Here is a 25,162-nt window from a genome sequence, read left to right on the forward strand (position 1 = left end):
CCCGCCCAGACCCAGCCTCCCTCCCACGGCTGCCGCCTGCTCTCCTCCCACCGCCAGGGGGCACCGTGCCCGTGCGCCCCTGCACGCTCCTCTCTATGGTCCACAGCTCACATTCACTTCCGCTTCCGGTCAGCTCCTTCTCTCCGGGCCGCCGCCGCCAAAATGGTGAGTGCTGGGGCTGGGCCGGGCTCCATCCGCCTGCATCCGCCCCGCGGCTGCGCCGGACCGGGCTCCCTCCGCTGCCATGGGTGTGTGCTGGGTGGCCAGGCCGGCGCGGGGGCTTCCCCATCCCCGGATGGCAGAGCAGGGCCCGAGTGAAGGGGAAGGGCGGGAGCGGGGCCTTCGGAGCGGGATGTGGCGTATGCGCAGCGGCCGTGACCGGCTTCTGTCCTTCTCCTCCAGGTGAACGTGCCGAAAACCCGCCGGACGTACTGCAAGAAATGCGGGAAGCACCAGCCGCACAAGGTCACGCAGTACAAGAAGGGGAAGGACTCGCTGTACGCGCAGGGTGAGCACGGGCTCGCTCCGGGCCGCGGCCCGGGGGAGCTGCCTGCGCTCCGGGTGTCGTGTGCCCTGACTGAGAGCATTTGTATGGCTGGGGAGGACAGCTTGGCCTAAGGGATGTGCTGTGCAGTAAAGGGAACTGAAAAAATAGGACAAAGGGAGAAAGACTAAGGACGTGTCAGCCCAAGCAGTTTCAGATGGTTGTTGTATAGAAATGTTTAACTAGTTAGGGAATGTGCTCTGGGTGAACCTGGCTGGCTGTGAAAGCATAACTGGAGCCCAGGCTGGCCAGCCCGAGGGAGAGCCCTGCCTACTGAGCGTGGGCTGTGAGTTTAAAATGTGCTGGGCCTTCAAGTCCAGGTGAAAGAAAGCGAATCCAATGGTAGTTCCACCAGCAGTGATGTGGATTAGTATGCAAATATCACCTGAACAGGACTGTATAAATATTTTCAGCCCTTTGTGTGCTGCCTTAGAGGATTTACCAAGCAGCACCCTTCTCTGCACAGAACTCTGAATAAATCAAGTGCCTTGACCTTGTGTGTCTGTTGGGTGCACAGTGAGGGGAAAGTTCCACTTTTGGGGACAGCACAAGAGCCGTGGCACTGCTTCTGCTGGGCTGTGCTGGGATTTAGGCAGTGCCAGTTGTGCTTGGAGCACCTCCTGGGTTCTTTCCTGACCAGAGCCGTTTCTCCCGCAGGAAAAAGGCGCTACGATCGGAAGCAGAGCGGCTATGGGGGCCAGACAAAGCCCATCTTCCGTAAAAAGGTGAGTGAGTTTGCTGCTCAGGAACAGGAAACGTCCTGGGCAGCCCATGCCCAGCTGAGGGAGGGTTCCTCAGTGCTCTGCCCTGGCTGTGTTAGGGCAGTTCTGTGCTGGCAGTGCAGGTGTCCCCTCATCACAGAATGCCTTGGGTTGGAAGGGACCGTCTTGTTCCAGCCCCCTGCCATGGCAGGGCCACCTTCCACTGTCCCAGGCTGTTCCAAGGCCCATCCAGCCTGGCCTTGGACACTGCCAGGGATGGGACAGCCACAGCTGCTCTGGGAAACCTGTGCTAGGGCCACCCCACCCTCGCAGGGAAGAATTTCTTCCTACTCTGTAATCTAAATCTCTGTCAGTGTGAAGCTGTTTCCCACTGCCCTGTCACTCTGTGCTCTTGTAAAAAATCATTCTCCATCTGCCTTCCAAGCTCCCATCAAAAACATGGCTCATCTCCTTGCTGTCCTGTCTCGTAGAGACGCTCCTCTTTTGCAGGGTGACTTGGGCTGTGTTTGCAGAGCAGGTTCTCAGCTTTGATGCTGCAGGCGAGTGGCATTTTCTGGGAGGGATATTTGCAGTGAAAGGAATGTTTCCTTCACTGCTTGTCCAAGGGGAAGGGCTTGGCAAAGGGGGAAAGGAGCTGTCTGCTTGCTTGGTGTATTTACAGCAGGGAAGCAAACCCCAGTGGGTGGGTTTGTTACTTTGTGTGAATTATTTAGTTATGCTCATAGGGCTGCTTGGCTTGTTGCTGGGAAGCCCTGGTGTCCTGCTGGAGGTGTACAGGAAGCCTTCCAGAAAGAAGGAAAAATGAGGCAGCAGGTTTTCGAGTTGACTTTGTGCCAGGAAGTGGGGAGACCTCACAGAAAATGCTTCTGCAAGCAGGGTACACCAAGCAGCTGCATTGCTGGCACTCTCTGCCTGTACATTGCAATTCTCATTTCTGTTTTTTCCCAGTCAGCATTGTATGGATGGTTGGCTGAGGTTTTTAGCTGGTGGCTACAGCCCTGTCCAGCTGCTACAGCAGCCTCCCAGCTTTGGATTCTTCCCTCTGCAGTCTTTCAGGTTTCATCCAGCTTCTGAGTAGCTGCAGGTCTGCACTGAGCCTGTCGTGTCACTGCTCCTTCAGAGAAAATTTGCCAGTGGTGTTGCTTCCAGGTGTTTCTTTTGCCCAATTTTCTTCTGGATTTGTCCTGAGCACTGCTGGTCTGTGGTTCCACACTAAAAGTGTGAGTTTCTTGCTCTGTTCAGTGGAACAGATTTCTCCAGCATGGCTGATCCCTGTAGGAACCAGCCCTGCCCCAGTGAATGCTTTTGCCAGCACCCTTTGTGTGAAGATACCAATCCAGTTCACTCCCATACTGATCCTTAAAGTGCTGCCTTCTTTTCAGTGGAGGGAGCCTAACTGTGTAGTCTCTCTCTATGCTTTGAGAACAAACTGAATGTTCAGGAGTGCAGGAGTGAGAGTTTGTCTGCTTAGGGATGTGTGTTTATTGAAACACCCTGCTCCTCCTCCCAGGCCAAGACCACCAAGAAGATTGTGCTGAGGCTGGAGTGTGTGGAGCCCAACTGCAGGTCCAAGAGGATGCTGGCAATTAAGAGGTGCAAGCACTTTGAGCTGGGAGGAGACAAGAAGAGAAAGGTGAGTTGGTATTCTGTGAGTGGCTGAGAAAGGGGGGCAATACTCAGTGGTGAATAAACTCACCCTTGTCTCTTGCTTCTTACAGGGCCAGGTGATCCAGTTCTGAGCATCGTCCTGCTCATCGTTATGGACCATATTAAAGTAATTAGATTGATCCCTTGCTTTTTTTTAATGTGTTTTCTCTTGGGGTGGGAGCTGTGAGTACATCAGCTCAGCAGGGAGGTGTTGCTTGCAGAACCATTTAACAGACCAGTTTTTAACCTGGCTTTTGAAAAATCCCTGCCAGTAGCTGGGATCTCTTTACTGTGTTTCCAAGAGGTGTTGTGTAATGGGTGCCAGTGACTTCTGTGCATGAACATGGTGCAGGCTCGTTTATGGGCTCCCCTGAACAGCCCCTGCACTTGGCTGTAGGCCCCTTTTTACAAACAGCTGTACTGCCCTGAGGAGCAGAGGCCTTGGAGCAGCCAGTGGGTTTGACACCTGCACCATTGGGCAGGTGCCTAATTAGGTAATTAGGCAGGTAGCATTAGCTGTGGCAGCTCAGAGAGGTGAGGGACAGCTCTGTGCCTGTGGTTGCTCCTGGCACATGGTGTAACAGGCCTCAGCTGCCCTCCCCTGCTGTTGGCTCCTCTTAGCATTTTCCTTGAAGGAAGAAGGCCAAGCACAGCAGTGAAGTTTCAAATGGGCAGCAACCAGAGTGAGGTAGATTGTGGGGACAGCCTCCAGGACAGCTTCCCCTTAGAGAGGAACATTTCTGTGGGTAGGAAGTCTGCTGTTAGCAGGTGCTGGGAATGCAGTGCAGAGCTCACCCTTACAGGCAACTTTCTTGTTGTGGAAACAGAGCTGGAGGATGGAGAGATGCCCCTTCACATCTTCATCATGACTGAGAGCACTCAGTTACTGAATTGTAAGGGAATCTGTGGTTTTGCTTATTAAATACTGGCTGATGTGATGGCCTTTTCAGATTTGTGTAGGCAGTGGTGGCTTTGGCCTGTGGGGTGCACTGTATGGCTGTATTACATCAGCTTCACTGAGTGCTGTTTCTAGTAATCATGACAAATTTCACAAAAACTTACATGACTGGAACTAACTGGCCTGTTTTCTAAACCATTATTTAATTTCAGATACCATTCTGTACTCTTGTACACTGCCAGTAAGAAAAAGCATAGCCTTTTAAAGGGATTTTAATCAAAGTGCTTAATCACAGAAGAACAAATAAAGAAATCCTGATTGTATTGTAATCAGAAGATAATATACTTGCACATGATGGTTGCTTAAGTGATTATCCATCTCCTGTCTTGGAGAGCCCTTGTTATTCAACCTAAGGCTGCTGCCAGCAGTGGGAAGAGAGCACTCAGGGATTTCTGGGAGGCAGGATTCATGGGGAAAGGAACTCCAGTGGCCATATGAAGGGTGGAGAGGGAGTTGTCATCTAAAGGGGAGTGACAGCCACTGGTGAGAGATTCCTGGAGCGAGGGGAAACCCTCAAAAACTTGAGTCCTAAGGCCTGATAGCAGCTGTCAAGAAAGTTGCTAAGAAGTGCAACGGTTCATGTCAGTCCCTGAGTTGTCAGAAGATGGAAGTGCACGTCCATGCTCTGAGTGCACTGAAGTGTTTGGTTTCCTTAGCGGGGGTGGGAGCAGCAATTCTTGGACTGTGTGCCCAGGTCTGGAAAACAGAGCAAGGTGGCCAAGGTGTGTTTCCCTATTGTCCCTAAAATGCTCAGGGACAGCTGTAAGATGCTGCCTGTGCATCCCTTGCCTTTCCTTGCTCGGTAGTGGCAGTGGGTATAAACAGGAGCTGTCGCCCTGCTGGAGCCCTTCCAGCCCCTTGGAGGAGGAGTTGGGTGAGATGCCAGGGAAAGGGGCCCTGCTCTGCTGTTCACTCTTTCTCTGTCACCTCTTGATGATTGAATGATGGCAATTTGTCACATTAGGCTGAAGGTTCAGATAATGAATGCCTGAGAATAAAGGCACCTGCTTGGAAGAAGGAGATGAATTTCCTGCCAAAAGTTCAGACAGAGCCTGAGGCTTAGGAAAAGATTGTCTTTGTGCTGCCTATAGTGGCAGGACTTTGAGCAGCACAGTGCCTGTGGGGTTCACCTCCACGCTCAGGGAGGAGATCCAGCTGTACACGCCACAGTCCCTGCTGGCTGGCAGCACCTGTCGGATGGAGCAGGCCGGGTTGCAGGCCAGCCCATTGCCCAGCAAGGTGAGGGAGAAGGTGAACTTCTGGGGTCCTCCAATCTCCTGCTGGTTCAGCACTGCCACAGCATAGGCTCGGTCAGACAGGGGCCGCTCCCACAGCTGAAAGTTCTTGTCCTGCCAAGGAGAAAACAAACCCAGGGCTTAGGCTGTGCAAGGCTCAAGTGGTGGTCTTCATGCCTGTCTGTTTCAGCAGGCTGCAGGAACAAATGGACTCTGTTCCCAAACCCTGAGCACCTCTCCATCCCTGCTGTGCCCCACTGAACCCCCCCTCCCCTCTCCTGCCGTACCTTGAAAAGCTGGTATCCCTGCTTGCCCAGCGGGTCCTGGTTGATGGCGATCACCTCTTTGTTCTGGAGCAGCCACTTGGCCTCGGGACTGATGTGCCGCAGGTCGTTGGACATGAACAGGGGAGCGGCCATAATGGCCCACATGGCCATCTGAGTCACCGACTGCTCCCAGCTCAGCCCAAAGTTTCCAATCACCAGCTATGACAAGCAAACAAAAAGTGCCTGGTTACACTAACTGCTGAGGACAAACTGGGCCACCAGTACCAGGAAATCACAGGGTGGGACCTCTCTGGAGCCTGGCTAGATAGGCTGAGGGCCAGGAGCAGGACCAGCCAGTTGGGAAAAGCAAGGCATGACTGCGTGGCAGTTTAGAATGAGTCCCTGGTGGGAGTGAAGAGAGCTCTTTAAGTGGCTAGGCAGTGTTAGAGAATGCTTTTGGATTGAGATTCTTGTAGTGCTGGCACCCAGGGGTTTTCACTCTGGTGGGACATCAGCACTTTGGAGACTGTCCTCTAATGCCACACCTGTGTCCTGAGCTGGTACTGCTTGTGGGGGCTGCACGACACAAAGATGGTGCTTCCTTGGTACTGCCATAGCTGCAGTTCTCTTTCCCTTTCTACCCTGGACCTTCTCACCAAGATCCTGATCCTAGGGTCCCATCAGAGTCCTTCCCCTCAATGTTTCTCCCCCAGTTCTCTCCCTTCCCATTCTCAGCCCGCAGCTGAGGAAAGGTTTTTTTGCTGATGCTTCAGGTGGGGTGGGTGTTGCTGTACTTGCCATGTCAGGATCATTCCAGCCCCCTGGCCCAGCTATCTTCACAATGGTGTCCTGGTGAAGTGCTGTCCAGTCTAAGATACTCTTGATGCTGCTCCAGGAGTCATAGACATCATAGAAGTTTCTCCAGTGATTGCAGTACTGTTTGATCTCTGTGTAATTGGGCTGCCAGAACAGTGAGTGTGATTAGACAGAGCACCTGGCTGTACAACAGGAGTGTCAGCAAGGCTGGACTGGACCAAAGGTGGCTTGGGGGAAAACCAGGGTAACACCTTCCATCACCAGCTATCTGGATGATGTAGTGCATGTTGATTCTCTTGAGTGCTTTGTGCCCAGTAACTCCACTCTGACATGTTCTAGACACTATTGCTCCCCTTGGGAGAACAGTTGTGACCACCAGCTCTGTTACAAAATTCCTTCACAATTTTACTGAAGGTGTGACAAGGCCAGTGGAATTAAACTGCAATATCCCAGTAATTATTGCCATTTCTTGGGTTTACACCCTTTCATGAGTAATACATTTAATTCCAGCTGTGGGTGGAGGGCAACGTGTCAATCACAGACCCTGGCTGGCAGAAATTTGTCACTGAACAATATGGAGGATGTCACAAAGCCTCTCTCGAGGTCCCCAGAGCTGTCTGTAAGGCTGAGCCTGCAGCACTCTGTGTCCAGGAGGAATTGCACTGAGCTATCTGCTGTGCTGTGTGTCTGTAATGGTTTGCTGCTTGGCTCCTTGGAGAGAGGAAGCAGATGGATGCTGTGGTTTTTTTGGCACGCTCCATCTGGGCTGTGCCTTCATGCTGCAGAATCCTACTGAATCTATTTCAGCAGAGCAATGGTTCAGGGCTCTGGAAGGAAAGTTTTTTCCCTCCATTTTACAGCCTTGTTCTCTGTCAGAATACAGAGCAGCAAGTTTCTCAGGGTGCTGTTTTGCAATGTCAAATGTTTTTCTCTTCCCACTTGAGCCCCAGGATAAACACTTCTTACCTGCTGCACAGGCCTCAAGTAGAAAGGCCACTCACAGGAGTACACAATGCTCCTTCCAGTCTTGTTCAGGGCCAGAGACATGCGCTTGTATCCTAGAGGAAGAGCACAGAGGTTACACAACCTCCTTGGTCACACAGCAGAACTAAGCCAATGTCACAGGTTCAGGTTTCAGTTCAACTCTTGCAAAATTAAGATTGAACACATTTTTTTTGTGGTTGAGACACCACAGGGAGGACAGGGGAATTTAAAGTCTGCAGCTGGTCACCTGCCTCCCAGGGACAGAAGCTTTGCTTGGGCAGGCTGTCGTTCCAAGACTGCAGATCCCTTTGTACATACAGCCAGGGGAAGAGCTTAAAAGCTTTCCTCTATGGCATTTTTCCTCTAGATACCCAGGAAACACAAGTCAGTATCTATCAGGCAGTGCAGCTTTGCTGGGTAATGTAGGAGTAGGTTCTCGTGAGGCCCTTGCGCCATATGGACTGGGCAGGAATGCAAAAGCTCTAGTTTTTCCTGTCCTTGTCCCCAAACAGCCCTGTTAAGTCCCTTCCAATTGGCAGAGAGGGAATGAAAAGTCTGCTCTCTCCTCTGGAACTGCTTCAATACAACTGGATTGTATCTGGGTTACACATATGATGCAGCAGGAGCTCTCGGCTCAGCTGTCACTCAGGGAGCTGAGCTGTGCTCCTGTCTGTGGCAGTTGGCATATGCCCCACCATCTGGCTTCCATGGCATTGTCACTTGGGCAGGTTCTCCCTGCCAGGCAGATGGGACTTTATGCAGGACTCCTGCTGCCAAACGTGGTGGTGCTGACTGTGCCAGCAGCCAGAGAGCCCAGCAAGAGAAAAAAGCTTTCTCTTTTCTCTTTCTGTGCTCTTCCCATAAATCTACTCCTGTGGCACTGGGATTTGCCTGTGCTTCAAATGAGGCTGTAGCCAATCCCCTCAGCACAGGGAGCTGCTGAGCTTTCAGCTGCTGGCTCGCCAGCCTTTGTGCAAATAACTTCTGAAGTGGTATTCACACTGGTGTGCTTTAAGAGGAAAACCCCAGTAGGATTTTTATGCCATAATTCCCTTCATTTTTATCTGTTAAAAGCCCTCCTAACTGCTCTTTTCATGGCTGACACAAACTGTTCTAGTTTCAGGCTGATTCATGCTGACAAGGTCCCACCAAAGGGATTAAGGGTTAAGTGTGTGAAATGCTCTGGGCTGTCCAGTACAGGCCCTGCAGAAGGGCAAAGCCTGTGCTGAGCTAACAGCTGAGGGAGCACAGCCACCCCCAGAGCACACAGCTGATGTGTCCGTGCTCAGCCTGATCCAGAAATGACTGAGAGCTCCTTTTCTGAGCTGTGCTGGAAGGAGAGCTCCAGGAGACTGAGCAGGTAAAAACACTTAACACAGCAACACTCAACACCTTGGGCTTGAGAACAGAGCCTCAGATTTGCTTTTGTAAGCAAGTCCCTTAAATGAGTATGCTCAGGAAAAAGCGAGTCCCTGGAGCTTGATGCTGGGCCTAGAATTGCTGCTGCCTGCAGAATATTCCCACCCATGGGAACAGCTGCCTTGAGCCCATGCCTACCTTCTGCCAGCAGCTCCAGTGAGTCAGAGTTGCAGCCATCAAACTTGAGCAGGTCCACACCCCAGGAAGCAAATGTCTGGGCATCCAGGTCATAGTGGTTGTAGCTGCCAGGGAAGCCAGCACACGTCTTGCTCCCAACATCGCTGTAGATCCCCAGCTTCAGGCCCTTGGAGTGGACCTGTGTGTGCAGACAGAAACAGACCCTGGGGCGGGGCAGCCACAAGGCAGGAGGAAGAGGATTTGGGGCAGCAAGGGAAGCAAAACCCCACTGTGGCAGGCAGGGCCTTACCTCAGCAGTGATGCCCACCCAGCCGTCCTGCCCTCCCCTGCTCCCAGGCGGGGTCACCACCGTGCTGTGGTGGCACTCACGTAGTCGGCCAGCTTGCGGATCCCGCCCGGGAACCGCCTGGGGTCCGCCTGCAGCCTGCCCTGCTCGTCCCGCGTCGGGGCCATCCAGCAGTCGTCGATGCAGATGAACTCGTAGCCGGCGTCCCTCCAGCCCTCGGCAGCCATCCTGTCAGCCATCTCCACGAACAGCTGCTCGCTGGGCACGGCCAGGGCGCGCCACCGGGAAAGAAAGCGAAGAACGTCTACTGTCACCAGCGGCACAGCCACGGGGCTGGGCGGGGAAGGCACAGCGGGTGCCGGGGCACCGCGCCGGTCTGGCTACCTGCGCTGCCCCGGGCTCCCCGTGCCCCGCGCCGGTACCTTACGCAGCGGCGCGGCTCGGCGGCGCAGTCGGTGCCGCAGAGGAAGCGCTCCCAGTGCAGCCAGCCCATGGGCGGTGTCCGCGCCAGGCCGTTGTCCAGCGCCAGCGCCGCCGCCACCGCGGCCGCCGCCGCCGCGACCCAGCGCAGCATCCACCGTGCGGCCGCCATCGCCCCGCCGCGCCGCGGCACTGCCGCTGATTGACAGCCCGCCTGCTCAATCCTCGGGGAGCCGGCGGGCAGGGCTGACCGTACAACCAATCGCCGTGCGGCGCTGCCCTCCCCTCCGCCAATCCCGGGCGGCGAGGCGCGCATCGGCCCGTCCCCTGCGCGGTCACGTGGGACGGTGTCACGTGACTGGGGCGCAGGGGCCCATGGCGGCGGGGCCGGGCCGTGCCGGTGCACGGGAGGTGCCGGGGGAGCCGCGCCCGGGGCGGCACCGCCCGTGTGCCCGCCGGCAGCGTGCCCAGCTGGCCGAGAGACCGGGGGCACGTGGCCGGTACCGCAATAGAGTGGCCAGCAGGACCAGGGCAGCGTTGTCCCCCTGTGCTGGGCGCTGCTGAGGCCACAGCCGTGTCCAGCTCTCGGCCCTCAGCTCAGGAAGGACATGGAGCTGCTGAAGGAGCAAAGCTGGGCACGGGTCTGGAGCACAGATCCCGTGAGGAGAGGCTGAGGGAGGTGTGGGGGCTCAGCCTGGAGGAATGGGGGCTCAGGGGTGCCCTTATCGCTCTCCACAGCTCCCTGGCAGGAGGGCGGAGCCGGGCGGGGTCAGGCTCTGCTCCCGGGAACAGGGACGGGATCGCGGGACACAGTCTCAGGCTGTGCCAGGGGAGGTTCGGGTTGCACATCAGGAGTAATTTCTTTACAGAAAGGGTGATTAGACATAGGAATGGGCTGCCCAGCAAATGTAGTCAGGGTCCCCGGAGGTGTTCAAGGGCTGAACATGGCAATCAGTGCCGTGCTCTGGTGGTTGCTCATGGGTTAGACACGATCTCAGAGATCTTTTCTGACCTCAGTGATTGTGTGCTCAGCAGTGCTGGGGCTGCCTGAGGGGTGGGGGCTGCTGTGAGTGCAGGGTGAGGCTCTGTGTGTGTTCTCTGTGTCAGCACAGGGTCCTGGGGAAGAGGGGGTTGTACCCCATGGGCTCAGGACTCGGTTTTGGCCCTGGGCTTTCAGGTCTGCTTCAAAAACTCTGTGAGAAGCTCCTGAATGAGCCCTCCTCCCGAGCACCTCTCCCTGTGCTCTTTGATCAGATCCAGCCTGATCCAGAGTGTGGATTATGGCCAGGCTGTTTGCTGCCTCTCTGGCAGTGTGGACTCTGTGGTGTTGGATCCAGCCTGTCTCTGCTTGGGATGCTTGGGCCCATCCAGATCCTTCCACTCAAAGGTTTTGGTCTCTCTTCAACAAGTTCAGCCACAAGAATAAGTCATGGTCACTGGGCATCACCCCATTTGCACCAGTTCCATCCGACTGGCAGTTGAGATGAGAACCTCTGGAAAGGGCACTGCTGGTCAGCAGAGCCTGGAGAGCTGTAAGGGCACCTGTGTGCCAGCCAGCATCTCTGAGGGGAGCCCTGGATTTAATCCCTGTGTTTGCAGCAGTAACACAGCCATGAGAGCCTTGGTGGCACGTGTCAAGGAGACTTGGAGGCTCCTGCTGCCAAGGCAGCAGTGGGAAATGGGATGTGAGGAGCCAGTTCTCCCCTGTGCCTCTCCCCAGGGCTGGACCAGCCCTGGAGCCCCCCTGGAGCTGTTGTTGTGGGCCCCAGCATGGCAGGAGGAGGGGCAGGATGGAAGCACAGCAGGGCTGTGCCCATCAAGGGCTCGGGAGCCACCGAGGCATCTCGCTAGGTGTCCTCCCATCCCTGCTCTGGCACAGCCAGGGAACAAAAGCTCCTCAGAGCCCGTGGGCTGATAATCACTCCTTGTTTCAGTGCTGGGGTCCTCCCCCTGTCCCTTGGGGAGCTGAAGCGCAGAGATCTCTCAAAGTGGGGCAAAACAAGACACTCTGGAGGCTGGAAAACCTCATGGCTTTGTTTTCTCTTGTGCTAAGTGACACTCCAGAGCTGGGCAGTTATCCCCTATTGCCAGCGCTTTGGGTGCTGCAGGGCTGATCCCTGCTGCTCTCTGTGCTCCAGCACTCCCTCACTGCTGCTTCCCAGGTGTCCTGCCTGTCCCCAGGAGTACCTGGCACCCCCACACCCCTCGGGATGGGGAGCTCTGGGGTGCAGTGTGGGCTGCATGTACTGGCTGGTGTCCCCAGAGTGGGGCAGGCTGGTCCCCAAGCCGTGCTGTGGGGTGGATGTGGCCGTGGTGGTTGGGGTTTGGCAGGGCTGGGGTGCAGCCTCTCAGAGCAGGTGGAGGTGACAAGCTGTGGTGTGATCCCACAGCTTGACTGGCAGGGGATGCCCTGGGGGTGCAGGGGATGCTCTGATGGGGGGACAGCTCTTGCAGGGCTGTGCTGAGGGCTGGGGTGCTGGCACAGCCACGCTGCCAGAGCACCCTGCACCTGGACCTTCCCTGTGCCAGCAGGTTCCTGTCCCCATGGAGGTCCTGTTAGGGCCTGTGCCCGTGGCATGGCTGATCCCAGCAGGGCACAATGCCAGTCCAGCTCCTGGTGCTTTCCTCTTGTGTCCATTTTCCCACTTGTAAAGGGGCAACCCTGGCCTGCTCAGGACTGCCTGGCTGACTTTTGGAGCTTGCTATTTTCTTTGAAAGAATTCTGTGCTCAGGCCATGTGCAAAGGTTGCTCAGAGCCCCAGAAGAGCTGTCACCTGTTCCTGTGGCATTGCAGTGTCCTGGCCTTGGGGTGGGATCAGTGTGGGACAGGCTGTCCTGCAGGCACTGCTTTGTGTGCACAGGATGCTTTGCTCAACCTCTGGCACTTGGAGTGGCCCCACAGGAGCTCCAGGCTGTGGATGTGGGGAGAGGCCCTGGTGAGGGAGAGGGGAAGGTTTGACACCCTGATGCTGCCAGGGACAGCAGCAGAGCTCAGTTCCAGCAGGGTCAGGCCCTCTGTGGTTGATGGCTGGCATGTCACTGCAGTGCCCAGCCAAAGGCACATTTCCTTGGCCCCACACGGGCCCCCCAAGGAGCCCTTGGGGCTGGCAAGGGGCCGTGCTGTCCCCAGCCCATGTGTGCTCCTGGCCCTGGGCATGCTGCAAGCAGGAGTTGGGAATCTGCCAGTGCTGATGATGCTCATTTTACTGTCTGGAGTTCCATTAACCTGGTGTTAACTTCATTAACTTCCTTTTAAGCCAGCAATTAACTTGGCCATGGCTGTTGGTCCTGTGCCCACAGCTGCTGTCTGTGGTGACTGGGATGCACCCACCACTGCACAGCCTTAAACAGGAAATAAAAAACTGATTCTGTCCAAAGACTGTGGGCTTTGCTGAGGGGCTGAGCCACCTGGGCTGGTCCCTGGCCATGCTGTGAGAGGACATGGAGCTCAGAACCCCCATCCCAAGATGTGAGGGACGCACTGGAGCTTTGTGCTGGAGGGCAGTGGCAGTCCTGCAGCTGTGAGGGTGTCCCAGTGACTCCCAGTTCAAACTGGGCTGCTGGGAGTACCAAGGGCAGGGCCTGAGTGCTGCTCTCGACTCTGAAACTGCCCCCAGGGACACCTGAACCACAAAGACCTGCAGAGCCATGGTGCTACCCTTATGCTTTTTCAAATGTGATGCCAGAAAAGAGCTCCCCACCTTGCTGTGAGCAGTGCCTGGGACCTGGGGGCTTTGGCTTGGGAGGGATGTGTTGGGTTTTTACATTTTTCTTTTCTCCGGTAGTGTGCTGTTTCCTGAAGCTGAATGGCTCAGGGCTGACTGCAGCGTTTGTCTCCAAACAGACACTGAGTGCCCAGATGTGATGTCCTGACTCCAGAGCAGGGAGTGAAGGAACTGGGGACACCGTACGGCTGTGAAATACCTCACAGCTGTCCCCTTGGCTGCATCCTCTCTCAGTTTGGGGTGGGGACAGCAGCAAGACCCCGGGGAGGCTTCGTTTGTCCCATCTAAAGAACAACCCCAGCCCCAAGCTGCCGTGGGTGCAGCTTGCTTTCTCTCCTCCCTGCCTCTGAAGGCCCTCGGTGGGGCCGGGCGGGCGATGGGGCTGCGAGGTACCAACAGAGCTGGTCTGTGACGCTTGGCCGGGAGCACAGAGGGAGATTGATGTTTGCTCGGGCGCTCAGCCCTCAGCTGCGGGCTCTGCCCACCCCTGCACCAGCTGGGGACAAAAGCCCCGGCCCCGGGTGGCACTGCAGGGCTGGCGTAAGCCCCCCAGGACAGCTGGCAGCTCTGTAAGCTTGGCGCCCGCCCAGCGAGCCGGAGTGAAGGGGCTGAGGGGCCATGCAGGGAGGTTTGTCCTCGGGATGCTGCACATGCTCGGGTGTCTGAGCTCCACCGCAGAGCTGGCACCCCCCGGCCCCAGCTCCGCCTCATCTTGGGTCCTGTCCCCTGGCCAAGCCTGGGTGGGTGAAAAGGGCTGGGGTGGCTGTGGGGAGCACCCCACAGAGCTGGTGGGGAGAGAAGGTGATGAGGTTTGGGGCTGAGGGCTTGCAGGGGGCTCCTGCCCAGCCCTCCTGGCATCTCCCACGTGGGAGTTAAATGTGACAGTCACCAGTTGTGTCAGAAAAGTCACCCGTGGAGAGGTAAGGATATCTGTATGGGTACAATGGTGGGTCAGGGCTCCTGTCCCCGCAGGGCAGTTGTGCCTTTGTCCCCTCCCCACGCTGTGAGTGGGAGCTGGCTGCAGAGTTCTTGGCAGAGACAAATCCCCAGCACACAGCACTGAAAATCCCAGAAAGCTTTATTTGTGTAGGAAGATCGATGCTGTTTAAAAACCCACCACTGCAGGAGGCTGGCGTGGCCACCCAGTGCCTGTGGGTGCTGCTCAGACACTGGTACCTCCCTGTTTGGCACTGCCTCGGGTGCTGGGGGAGCCAAGGGTGCCTCCAAATGGGGCCTCCCCTAAAGCAAGTCTGGCCTGGACACACAGTGGGGCCCCATGGGGAACCCCACGGCAGGAGAGGCATGCACAGTGCTGGCAATGGGATGGAGCTGGCTCAGCCTGTCCTTGTGGCTCCCTCAGTCCCCTCATGGGGTGGCCTGGGGCCAGTTCTCGGCTTGCCCCATCTGTAGAATGGGTGCATGTGGCTGAGCACTCTGTGGGGATCAGGGGGCTCAGAGGATGATGCTGCCAGTCAGTCCTGCGAGGAAGAGGGGGATGAGTGGTGCCTGAGGAGCCAGGCCAGGGATCACAGCAGGGGTTTCTGCCTGGGTCTGGTTTCAGCTGGCTCCTGGCTATGTCCCTTGAGGAGCCAGGCCAGGGATCACAGCAGGGGTTTCTGCCTGGGTCTGGTTTCAGCAGGCAGTGCTGGCTCCTGGCTATGTCCCCCTGCCCTGCAGGGTCCTTTCTGCCATGGCAGGTGGGTCACTGGAGCACTCACTGTGCCATGGGGACACCACAGCCCTCAAGGAAAGGGGTGAATCCAATTTCCATCCTGCCCTGCCTGGAAGACTCTGGGCCCTCTCCTGCACCCATGGCTCTGGGGCCTGCTGGGCTGCAACCTTCTCCAGGCTGACTGTGGGCAGAGGGAAAGGAGAGCATCACCACACTCCTCTCTGGAGGACTTAAGCATCACCTGCTGCTTTTATTTCCTGCAAAGCATGGAGGGTATCCAGGTCTGAAGGGCTGGAAGCCTTGCTGAGCTTGTCCAGTTGAGGTTCCAGTTGCTCTCCTCTCCAGTGGAAGAGTATTATGGATGAACTTGCCCAGGGGATGCTGCACCCAGATGCTGGGCTGAGGAATGGGGCAATTTTCACCTCCATCTCTCTTCTGGCCCCGTGGTGCTATGGGAATGCAGCAGTCTGGGGATTCCACCACTCACTCTCCTCCTCCAAAAGGATTGGCCAAGCTTTCCTCACTGCTTTCATCCCACCCAAAAGATCTCCCTTGGAAGATGGGCTGTGGGCCCTACCCTGCTGATAATGCAGTGCCATCTCCCCAGTGCCAAGTGACTCCCATCTGAGCCCCTTCAGCAGGACTGAGCTTGCCTGCTGCCTGCCTCAGGGCTGGCCTTTCCTTGGAGCAAACAGAGCCTCCTGCCCACTGTCCCTGCCATAGTCCTGCCTGCAGCCCTGGGCATCACGGGCAGTTCTGAGCTCTGCAGGGAGGGCAGCATCCCCACCCTGCTGCTTTGCTGTGTGTTGGAGCTGGCTGGGGCTGCAGGGCCCTGTCCATTGCTGGGCAGGGGGCTGTGGGGCCATAGCCTGCACCCTGTACAGTGCAGGTGCAGGTAGGGGTGCTGCCTGCTCTTTCCTGCAGCCAAGCTCCAGGCCAGAGGAGAGGACTGCAGCCTAATCCCTGGCTGCTCGGGGCACACAGCTCAGTGATCTGGCTGGAGAAGCAGCAGTCTAACATGGTAGGTGTGGAGAAGGGGAGGGTATTTTTCTGGAAGGTGATGTTTTCTGGCTGTGCCAAAGTACCTGGGGCTCTCCTGTGCCACTGGCTACCCAGGGCTTCCCCAGCAGCACAGCATTCCTGGGGAGCAGTTGTTTCCCTGTGCCCTGACAGCACAGCATCCCGGGGGACCTGGGGTGACACCATGCAGGAAGGAGGAGGGGTCCCTCTCTCCAGCTGACCATGGGGACCTGTGATTGTTGATCTCCTCGCTTTGTGCCACGGGATCCAGTGGGGCACGGGGGCTCTGAGGTTCATCCCAGCTGTGCCACTGCTCCGGGACAGAGGGAAATGCAGTTCTGGCTGAGCTTGTGGCACCTGGGCACACTGCGGGGGTCACACCAAGAGGCAGCCGTACTTTTCCAGCCTCAGGGCACCAAGTGGATGTCCTCTGAGCGCAGCACTTTGTAAACGACCCAGTAGAAGATATTGAAGACCAGGAAGGTGAAGGGGAAGACGGCTCTGGAGACGGTGTCGATGCGCTTGGCGCGGTCGATGTAGCGCCTGCGGAGGCTCTCCCCCTCCCGCAGCACGGCGGGGGCTGCCGGGGGGCTGTACACGCCGGGGCCCTCCCCAGCCCCCTCCTTGGGCTGCAGGCAGTGACCCAGCCCGTAGCCTCGCAGGTAGAAGCGGCTCTCGCGGCTGAGCTCTTCCTCCTGGCGAGGGAAAGGCGGTCAGCCAGGGCACGGCGGGTGCCGGTGCCGCAGGGTGAGTGCACGTCCTGCACACCCTCGGTGCTGGGGGACCGGTGCCCGTGCCAGGCTGGGCTCTGTCAGACAGCCCCAGCCACGCAGGCAGCAGCACGGGGCTGGCAGTGCTGTGCACGGGGCAGGGCTGAGCACCGAGCCCCTCGTTCTCGTCCAGCATGTGTTTCAGGGTGCCACCCGACCCCGGCAGCCCGACACAGCCCCCCAGCTTCCTCCCAGCTCCAGCCTGACTCCGGGCAGCCAGAGGGATGGGAGGTGAACTGGTGGAAGGGGGCACACAGGGGTGCAGGGTGCAGGGAGCTGAGGTGGGCAGGTGCTGCTGTGAGTGTGCTTTTTGCTGTGGGGGGGAAGTGTGACTGTGAATGGTGAATAGGAGGGGACAGACGGCTTGCTGGGGCAGAGCAGGACAGGGATGCAGGAACCTGGCTACCACCAGGGCTTGCAGGGCACCGCAGTCCCTCCAAGAACCCAGGTCCTCATTTCTCCCCAAGGCTGCTTGGCAGAGATTGCCTGGTGCAGCAGAGCAGGGAGGCTGAGAGAGCTGGACTCCTTGCTGGTCTCCCTGCCCTTGCTCACCCTCTCTCTCCCCTTGCTGCAGAGGGGGCAACGTGCCCATGGAGTTGCATGTTCATGATCAAGGCTGCAAAACTGCCGCGAGAGTGTCTGGCCGCAGCCCACTGCCATTGTTCACCGATTGGGTGCCTCAGGGGCTGGCCAGCAGTGCCTGCCCTCCTCCCCATCAACAGCTGTGCACTGTTAGCCACTTGCCTTGTTTTAGCCTTGGAGAGGGTTATGTGTGCAGAGATTTGATGAGGGATGGGCATGTGCAAGCACAGGCTGCACATCTGGCTTTTTGCTGAGCCCCTGGACTCATTTGGTCTCTGTGGCTGAGCTCAACTCCCCTCTGCCTTTGCTGGTGCTGTATCTGGCTGTGGTGGGTCCTTTCTTCCAAGGCCTGCTGCAGGTCAGTGCCTCACTTTGTGTCTGGGTGCTGTTTGGGATCCCAAACACCATCTCTGGCCGGCACTGCCCTCCAGGACACAGGGGCTGCTTGCTGAGGTCAGCCCCTGCAGGCACTCGGCTGGCACGAGGGCTCTCATGCAGAGAGTTTGTACCCTGGCATCTTAATTTAACTCAGCAATCCACAGGCTAAGCAAGATTTTACAGCGGGAAGAGCAGCAGTGGCCGAGATTGCTGAGGTTAGTTCTCATTTGCAGTACAGTTTTATTTCCCTGCCTCAGGCTGAGTCCTGCAGCCTCTCTGGATGGGGGGACCTGGGTGCTCTGTGTGCTCTGGGGACCAGCAGCTGCTCCTCCAGCCCGGTGAGCCAGCAGGCCCAGAATGTTCCTGAGCCTGGATTTGGGTGGTCTGTGGGAGGGATTTGCCCTAAGGCTGTGAAACCCAGGCACAGGAGCTGTAGCAGGGCTCTGCTGCAATCTCTGACTGAGCAGCATCCTGGGGTGTTCCTGGCTGCATCCAGTGCTGTGTCAGCAGCACCCCGGGGTGCTCTGCAGCCTCCACCTCAGGGCAGCTGCACTTTGGTCTGTTCTAAGCCAGCACATGGTCCGTGGGTTGGACAGAGCCTCCCCCTCCCTGCCCTGGCTGGGTGGGTGTTGCTCTCCAGGAGTCATCTGTGAAGGGCAGGGTGCAAAGATGCCTCTCCTGGCATCCAAGGGCTGATGATGGTGTAGAGGAGGTGAGGGTGACCCGGTCTGATCTCCTCCCTGGCACTGTGGTTGATCCCCTGCATCTCCCCAACATCCTGGGAGCTTGTCCTGCCCCACACTTCTCCCTGTGCCTCAAAGTGCTTGTGTGCCCTGAGCAGCTGCCTGTGCAGGAGTGACTGCAGGCAGCTGGGAGTGCCTGGAACCTGCCTGCAGGGAGGCAGAGCCCTCACCCTGCCAGAGGTGTGGGCACGGCTGGGGAGCCCAGGAGCAGCCATCAGTCAGCCTCAGCACCGGTCACCCTCAGCAAAGGGGTCTGTGCCCATGCTGCTTTACAGAAGGGCAACCCAAGGCATGGAGTGGGGATGTCCACAGGGAAATCTGCTCCGTTCCCATCCCTCTCTCAACACTTCTGACCCCAGGCATTGGCAGCCACATCCTATGGGCACATCCTACAGGCACATACTCTGTGCGAATCGCTGGCCCGCTCCTTCCACGGGCCCTGCTGGCCCCCAGGGCTGGCTCCTGGGGGCTCCTTTGGGGAGGGGAGGGTGAGGCTGGCTGGGGAAGCACGGGGGGCTGCAGGGTCGTGCTTTACCCGGGAGCTGGAGAGCTGCGAGAGCGTCGCGTAGGTGTGCTCGCTGCTGTGCCGGCTGCTCAGCTGCCGCAGGGACTCCAGGCTGGCCGTGCCGCTGCTCAGGCCCTTGTGGCATCCAGCAGTGTGCACCAAACAGAAACAGGACAGCGGGTGACCCAGGGCTCTTCCCCGGCCCCGGGGCAGCGGCTCTGGGCGCCAGGATGGGGATGGTGGGGAGATGGGGGCTCTGTGTTGGGGGAAAAAGCCCCCCAGTGTGCCCTGGCACTGGGATCTGTCTTCAGCACATGCCAAAGGGATTTGGTTGCATGGGATGCTGTGAGCCTGTGTGGTGTTTGTGTGGGTGTGTGTGTGGTGTGGGTGTGTGTGTGTGTGTATGTACTCGTGTCTTCTGTGGAGATCTGGTGCCTCACACACACATTGTTTATGGTAAGAAAATGAGAGTGGGGCAGCCACATGCCTACCCCAAGCTTCATACGGGCCTGATGCTCGTGTTGATGGGCTGACAGAAGGGAGGACTATTTCCATGAGTGAGGGATCCTGCCTCTCCAGATCCTGCTGTGCTCTCATCTGCAGCCCAGACCTGTCCCTGGTGCCACCAGGTCCCTCCCTGACATAGCAGTGAGTCCCTGTCACTGCCAAAGGGCCCAGGTTTGGGTAAGGGGAAAGGCTGGTTTCCCCCATCCTCACTGTTTATTTTTCTGCATTTTTAGAGGAAGCAGAGCCTGAGGATGTCCCAGCAGGAGAAGGACAGCACCCTAAGCAGGGCGTGAAGCACCCATGGGTGCTGAGCCCTGTGCTGCTGTGCCCATGGGTCCCCGGGGTGCTGGAGGAGCCATCTGCTGCTGTGGAACGCAGCCCTGCCCTGGGGACTGCTGAGAAACTGTCCCTGCAGCCCTGGGGTGTCCCCTCAGGGGCTGAGGACGAGCAGATGTCACTAGAGGGGGGGACTCACCATCCTCTGCCGTCGCTGGCGGCGGCGCAGGCGCATGAACTCCTTGTGCTGGCGGGAGACAAAGTTGACGGCTGCGTACTCCAGCAAGGCGGCGAAGACGAAGAGCAGGCACACGGCCATCCAGATGTCAATGGCCTTCACGTAGGACACCTGCCGGGGTGACAGGGGGCTCAGGGACCCACTGCCCCCCACCTTGCTCGTCCCCCCCACTGCCAGCTTCCGAGAAGCGTGGGAGCCCTCTCAGCCTGGGCACTGGCCAGAGCAGCCAGCGTTTCCCCTCAGCACGTGTGCTGCCCCAGCTGATGAGGCTCCAAAGCCAAGCCATTCCCAGGGAAAGGCTGCCCCTGCCCCTGGGGCGCTGTGGGTGGCTGCAGCGGGGCAGCCCAGCAGGCAAGCAGCACTGACCTTGGGCAGGGAGGCGCGGGAGCCGGCGCTCTGCGTGGTCATGGTGAGCACCGTGGTGATGCCCAAGCCCACCCGGGCTGGCGCCGCATCCATGTTGATCCAGAAGGAGACCCAGGAGAGGATGACGATGAGGAGGCTGGGGATGTACATCTGGATCAGGTAGTAACCCATCTGCCTCTCCAGGTGGAACTTCACCTCGATGCAGGTGAACTTGCCTGCAGGGAAAGATGGCCCCAGTGGGTGAGAGGGACCCCTGGGCCGTGGGAGGGGGTGGCAGCAGGTCCCTGGGGTGCTCACCTGTGTTGTAGTACTTGGTGCAATAGCCCAGGTCCTTCTCATCTCTGAGGATGAACTGTGGAAGTGTCAAGCCCTCTGCCACCTGCACAGCTTCCTGCTCCTCCAGCCACTCGAAGATGAGGTCGTTCATAGTGTAGCCAACTGGAGGGGATGTAGGGAGCCATGGGATTGGGACATGTATCCCGTTCAACCCCACCCTGAACAACTGCTTTTTCCTGCTCATGTCCCTCAGAAAAAGTGAGCTGCCAGCTTTTGGGATGGCATGGAATGGGAGGGGGTGGGATGGGAAGAGGGAAATGAAGCACAGCTTGAACCCCCCGAGGTACTCACAACTCTCCAGCTGCATGGTGCATGTCTGGATGTCCATGGGGAAGTTCTTGAGGTCCATGGGGCAGGACAGGATCAGTGTCAGCCTGGAGGAGGCAGAGGAAAGGAGGGAGTTGTTAGAGCTAGAGCAGTCAGTGGGGAAAAGTCGCCACATGAAAGGCAAGAGGAAAGCTTTGCCTCCCCACTCAGGCACTGCACCAGAGGGGAAGGTTCTACCTAATGCTGTAGAGCACGTTGCCGTTCTTGAAGATGCGCAGGAGCTTGTTGTCGGTGGTGACCTCGTGGAAATTGGCCCCTTTCTCGTTGGCAAAGAACAAGTCTGGCTTCCAGATGGAGTCGAGCATGGAGGGGTCGAGGTCGAGGGAGTCGTCGGGGTACTCGCGGTAAGCCAGGCGCGGGTCGTTCCACTGCTGCCGCAGGAACACGTTCACCCGGTAGTCCTGGGACAGAGGGCACCACGTCAGCTGAGAGCACCCGTGGTGCCCGGGCAGGAGGAGGAGGAGGAGGTGGAAGGGCTGCCTGTGTTGAGGCTCAGCCCTGCTGAGTTGCCTGCCACTAATAAAGCAGGGAGCAGGGGCAGCTCAGGAGCCTTCCCATGCTGTTAGCAGCCAGGGGAAATTAAAAAGCCAAGGCCACAGCAGCTGAGAGAAGGAGGAGGAGGAGGTGGGAGACCAGTAACTGCTGCCTGCAGCATTCTGCACATGGCTCTGTGGGACTGTTGGTAGTATTAAGCCTTTTGCAGAAGCACCAATAGGACATTTTTGCCCTGGGACTTCCTCTGAGGTGTTCCTCATGCACCCAAGGAGGCTCAGGATGGCAGAGGGTTACATCCATCTACCCCACTGTGACCCTTTGCGGGGGTCTTTCTTCCAGCTCAGGCACAGGGAATGTGACTCACATAGCCAAGCTTGTGTTAGCTGACCCCAGGAAAGCCACAGCCATGTGCTATGGCTTTGCATGTCCCCAGCATGGTGCCAGGGATGGCTCCAGAGAAGGGGTGACAGGAGCCCCTGTAAGCACAGCCTTGGGCACTGGGACCCACACGCTGCCCAGCACAGCCACTGCCAGCCCCCAGGCACTGGGACAGGCTGGCCAAACCCTCACCATGGTGGTTTCGGTGACGGAGCCAAAGCTGTTGATGAAGATGTTGCAGGTCACGTTGACGGGTGGACCTGGAAAACAGCGTGAAGCCTCCTCTTGCCGCCGGCTGCGGAGACACGTGCGGGCACACGCGGGGACACCGGGGACACCGGCTCCACTCTGCGTGCCTGAAGGCACACAGGCGTCCCCTCCTGCTGGGGCCACCCCCGGGGGTGGGGGTAACCCCAGCACGCCCCGCAGCCGCCCCTGCTGCCAGGCACAGCGAGCACACAGGGCTGGCAGGAGCAGCCGGGACTCCGGGGAGGGTCTTGGGACAGGGATGTGGGTCAGCGTCCTGCCCCAAAGCCCCTGGGTCTGGGCAGCCGTAAGCGTGGATCTGCCAGCTTTGGAACCCTCACATCTTCCCTCTTACCCTTGAAGTTGGGTCGGATGCGGGCGTCGTACCCTGAGGTTCGTCCCATGAGCTTGTCCAGGAAATCAGAGGGTGACATGGGCTGGGCTGAGCTTCGGGAGCCAGCTTTAATCTCCTCCCGCCCTGAGACCAGCCTGCGGGGCAGGAGAGGCAGGTCAGCTGCTGCCAGGGGTCTGCAGGCACATTTTGGCGTCCCCTGGGGACACTCAGCTGCCAGGGCAGGCGGCTGTGCCTGTGCTGCATCCACTCCAGTGCCCGCTCAGCATGGTGGGGGGATCCCTTCCTTCTGCTGGGATCCTGGTGGCTTTTCCCCTCACCTGCAGCAGCCTGAGTGTCACATGCCCACGTTTTGCCTGTCCCTGCTCCACCACTTCCCTTGGCATGGGGGCCAGTGTCTCCTGGCTCCAGGGCTGTGGTGGGGACAGGGCACAACCAGTGTTGGAGGGGAAAGCAGGGAAGCTCATTCTCAGGTTCCACCTACAGCTCCAGCTTGAGTTGCTGACCAAACAATCACCAGTGCCTGTCATGGACTCACGGCTTGGGGGGGCTGGGGGACACAACAACCCTGCCTGAGTGAGGAGTGTCCAGAGCACAGCTGGGTTCTGACACCCTGCCAGGGACCAAGGAGATGGGGCAGGAGAGGAGCAGCAAAGCCCACCTCCACACCAGCCCTGGTGATGAGCTCTCCCACACAGCGCTCTGAATGACGATGGAGATTTATTCAAACTGACTCTGGAGGGGATATTTTTGTGAATGCATCTTAGCCTGCCAGCTTCTCTCCTCCCGTCAGTCTATAATGATAATTTCAAGGAACAATGCGAGAGATGTTCACTCACCACATTGCCAGGCATGTGGCTGTGATGGAAAGGAATTAGCCAGAGATCTCTGGACACAAAAGGAGCTTTGAGCATGCTGCTAGTGCTGCTGCATGATGCCTTATAACTCCACCAGGTCTCTGCCCAGGTGGATCTCACTCCTGCTTTGAGTGAGATGGAGCTACAACCCCATCACTACAAGAAGAGGATGATTCTGGGAACCCTGTGGTCCTTCTTCCTACCTCTTTTCAAGGGGGTGAAATTCATCCTAGAGGGGTTTATATGCACCTTACCAGCTAGAAATGGCCATGAACAAAATGTTCTAGTGAGGCAGGTTTTCCTTTAACTGGAGAAGGGCATCAGAGAGTACCTGGGATTCATCCTGATCAAGAGCAAAAGGCTGGGAGAAATTCCCCGCCAGGAGCTGCACGAGCAAGGTGTGGTGCCTTTGGGAGGAGGGCTGCAAGAGGCCAGGCTAACAAGGAGTTAAGTGAGGCCTCTGCCTGCCACACAGCTGTGAACCATGTCCTCCTCCTCAGCAGGAGAGGACCGTGAGGGTTCTCCCCTGGAGCACGTGGGAGGGAGGCTCCCGGGCTCCCTTGGCAGGTAGCTCCTTGAAGAGGCTCAGATAACTGAGCCACAGCAGATCTGCAGCCCCGGGGATGCTCAGACCTGCGTGGGGGATGCCAAAATGCCCAGAGTGCAGCCACTTCCCACGGCAGCCCTGGCAGGGCCGTGCTGGAACGCAGCCCTTGGGCACAGCCCCTGCCTTGAGGCACTGCCTGCCCTGGGGCCGCTGCCCCGAGCCCGGCTGGCACCGCAGGGCCCTGGGACTCAGCACCTCTGTGGAGCCAGTGCATGGTAGGGCTGGAAAACGCTGATGTCTGCCTAAAAACGCTGCCCTGAGACAAGCAGTTTCTGCACGTGAAGCAATTCTGTTTTACCCCTCCCTGCCATAAATGTTGCAAATCCCCCCATGCCGCTCCAGCCGTACTGGCAGAGTGGTGGGAGTGGGACTGGGATCAGGCTCAGCCTGGAGTCCTGCAGCCCCCAACCCGTCCCTTCCTGACCCACTCTCCCCTGCATCCCACCTTGTCCCAGATAACAGCCAAGGCAGACAGAGATGGAAAAAGGGACCTGGGGGCTTTAGATTTTCCACCCAAGTGGGCCAAGAGTTGTTCCTGCACCCACGGGACCTGGGGCACCCACCCACTGTCCCGAGTGACCCAGGGTCTGGGTCAGGGTCTGCCCTGGGCTCTCCTCCCCCAAACACCAGGAGCCAGGAGAGGATCTGCACATCTCGGGGGCTTTGCAGCACCGGGGAAGGAGCTGTCTGGGCTGTCACCGGGCTAGCTCACCCTTTCTCCCACGGTGACAAGGCTCTCCCGCTGGCCCGGGGAGCCCTCGGGGGCTGCTGGGGACAGGCAGGGTCCGGCTGTGTGCGGAGGGGGACCGTGGGGGGAAGGTTGCTGGGTCTCCAGGGTGCTGGGTCAGGGTCCTGGGGAATGGGGAGCGAGGCCAGGTTTGCGGGAGGTCCGGATAGGAGCTGGGAGCGTTCTGTCCGGGGCATCAGGCCCAGAGCCAGGTCCGGATTGGGGGTCGGGATAAGGGTCCCGGGGCTCGCCCGGGTCTGAAGGGGATGCCCAGGTCCCGCAGGAGCGATCTGTCTCCGAGAGGGGGTGATACCCGTGTGCCGGAGGGGAATCGCGGCTCCCGGGGGATGGGCTCCGGGTGCCGGGGAAGCGGCTCGGAGAGCAGCGGTCCCGCAGCCCCGCGCAGCACCGAGCACCCGCGCCGTGCGCTCACCTGAGCGGGCCGCGCCGGGGCAGGAGGCAGCCGAGGAGGAGGAGGAGGAGGAAGGCGAGGGCACCGGCCCGGAGCGCGCCCATCCCGCCGCAGCCCGCAGCCCCGCCGCCCCGGGCGCACGGGCATGACCCGGCCGGCGGCGGCGGCGTCCCCGCTCCCGCTCCCACCGCACCGGGGCCGCTGCCGC

At 58.4% G+C, this 25,162-nt stretch overlaps 3 protein-coding genes across 4 annotated transcripts; 1 reads left to right on the forward strand and 2 right to left on the reverse strand.

The window, feature by feature from the left end:
* Positions 1-81: 81 nt before the first annotated feature.
* Positions 82-3,053, forward strand: RPL36A (ribosomal protein L36a). The gene is made up of 5 exons (XM_041485297.1): positions 82-165; positions 403-508; positions 1,202-1,269; positions 2,777-2,899; positions 2,985-3,053. The coding sequence occupies exons 1-5, from the start codon at positions 163-165 to the stop codon at positions 3,003-3,005; spliced, it is 321 nt and encodes a 106-aa protein (XP_041341231.1). The 5' UTR covers positions 82-162; the 3' UTR covers positions 3,006-3,053.
* A 1,017-nt stretch (positions 3,054-4,070) lies between these two features.
* GLA (galactosidase alpha) lies at positions 4,071-9,620 on the reverse strand. 2 transcript variants are annotated; one of them, XM_041485293.1, is made up of 7 exons: positions 9,438-9,620; positions 9,099-9,273; positions 8,730-8,907; positions 7,155-7,246; positions 6,171-6,332; positions 5,394-5,591; positions 4,071-5,220 (listed from the first exon to the last, which is right to left on the reverse strand). In XM_041485293.1, the coding sequence occupies exons 1-7, from the start codon at positions 9,605-9,607 to the stop codon at positions 4,957-4,959; spliced, it is 1,239 nt and encodes a 412-aa protein (XP_041341227.1). In that variant the 5' UTR covers positions 9,608-9,620; the 3' UTR covers positions 4,071-4,956. The 2 variants fall into 2 exon arrangements, with proteins under 2 accessions (XP_041341227.1, XP_041341228.1); XM_041485294.1 differs by lacking the exon at positions 6,171-6,332 and having other exon boundaries at positions 9,438-9,618.
* A 6,590-nt stretch (positions 9,621-16,210) lies between these two features.
* LOC121363237 (glycine receptor subunit alpha-4-like) lies at positions 16,211-25,058 on the reverse strand. The gene is made up of 10 exons (XM_041485395.1): positions 24,976-25,058; positions 22,355-22,488; positions 21,946-22,013; positions 21,058-21,281; positions 20,845-20,927; positions 20,515-20,655; positions 20,218-20,432; positions 19,813-19,962; positions 18,861-18,965; positions 16,211-16,547 (listed from the first exon to the last, which is right to left on the reverse strand). Exons 1-10 carry the CDS (start codon positions 25,056-25,058, stop codon positions 16,260-16,262), a joined length of 1,491 nt encoding a protein of 496 aa, XP_041341329.1. The 3' UTR covers positions 16,211-16,259.
* Positions 25,059-25,162: the final 104 nt, after the last annotated feature.

This window comes from Pyrgilauda ruficollis, unplaced genomic scaffold (assembly GCF_017590135.1).
Source record: "Pyrgilauda ruficollis isolate IOZ18807 unplaced genomic scaffold, ASM1759013v1 scaffold7, whole genome shotgun sequence".
In the NCBI taxonomy this organism is placed as follows: Eukaryota; Metazoa; Chordata; class Aves; order Passeriformes; family Passeridae; genus Pyrgilauda; species Pyrgilauda ruficollis.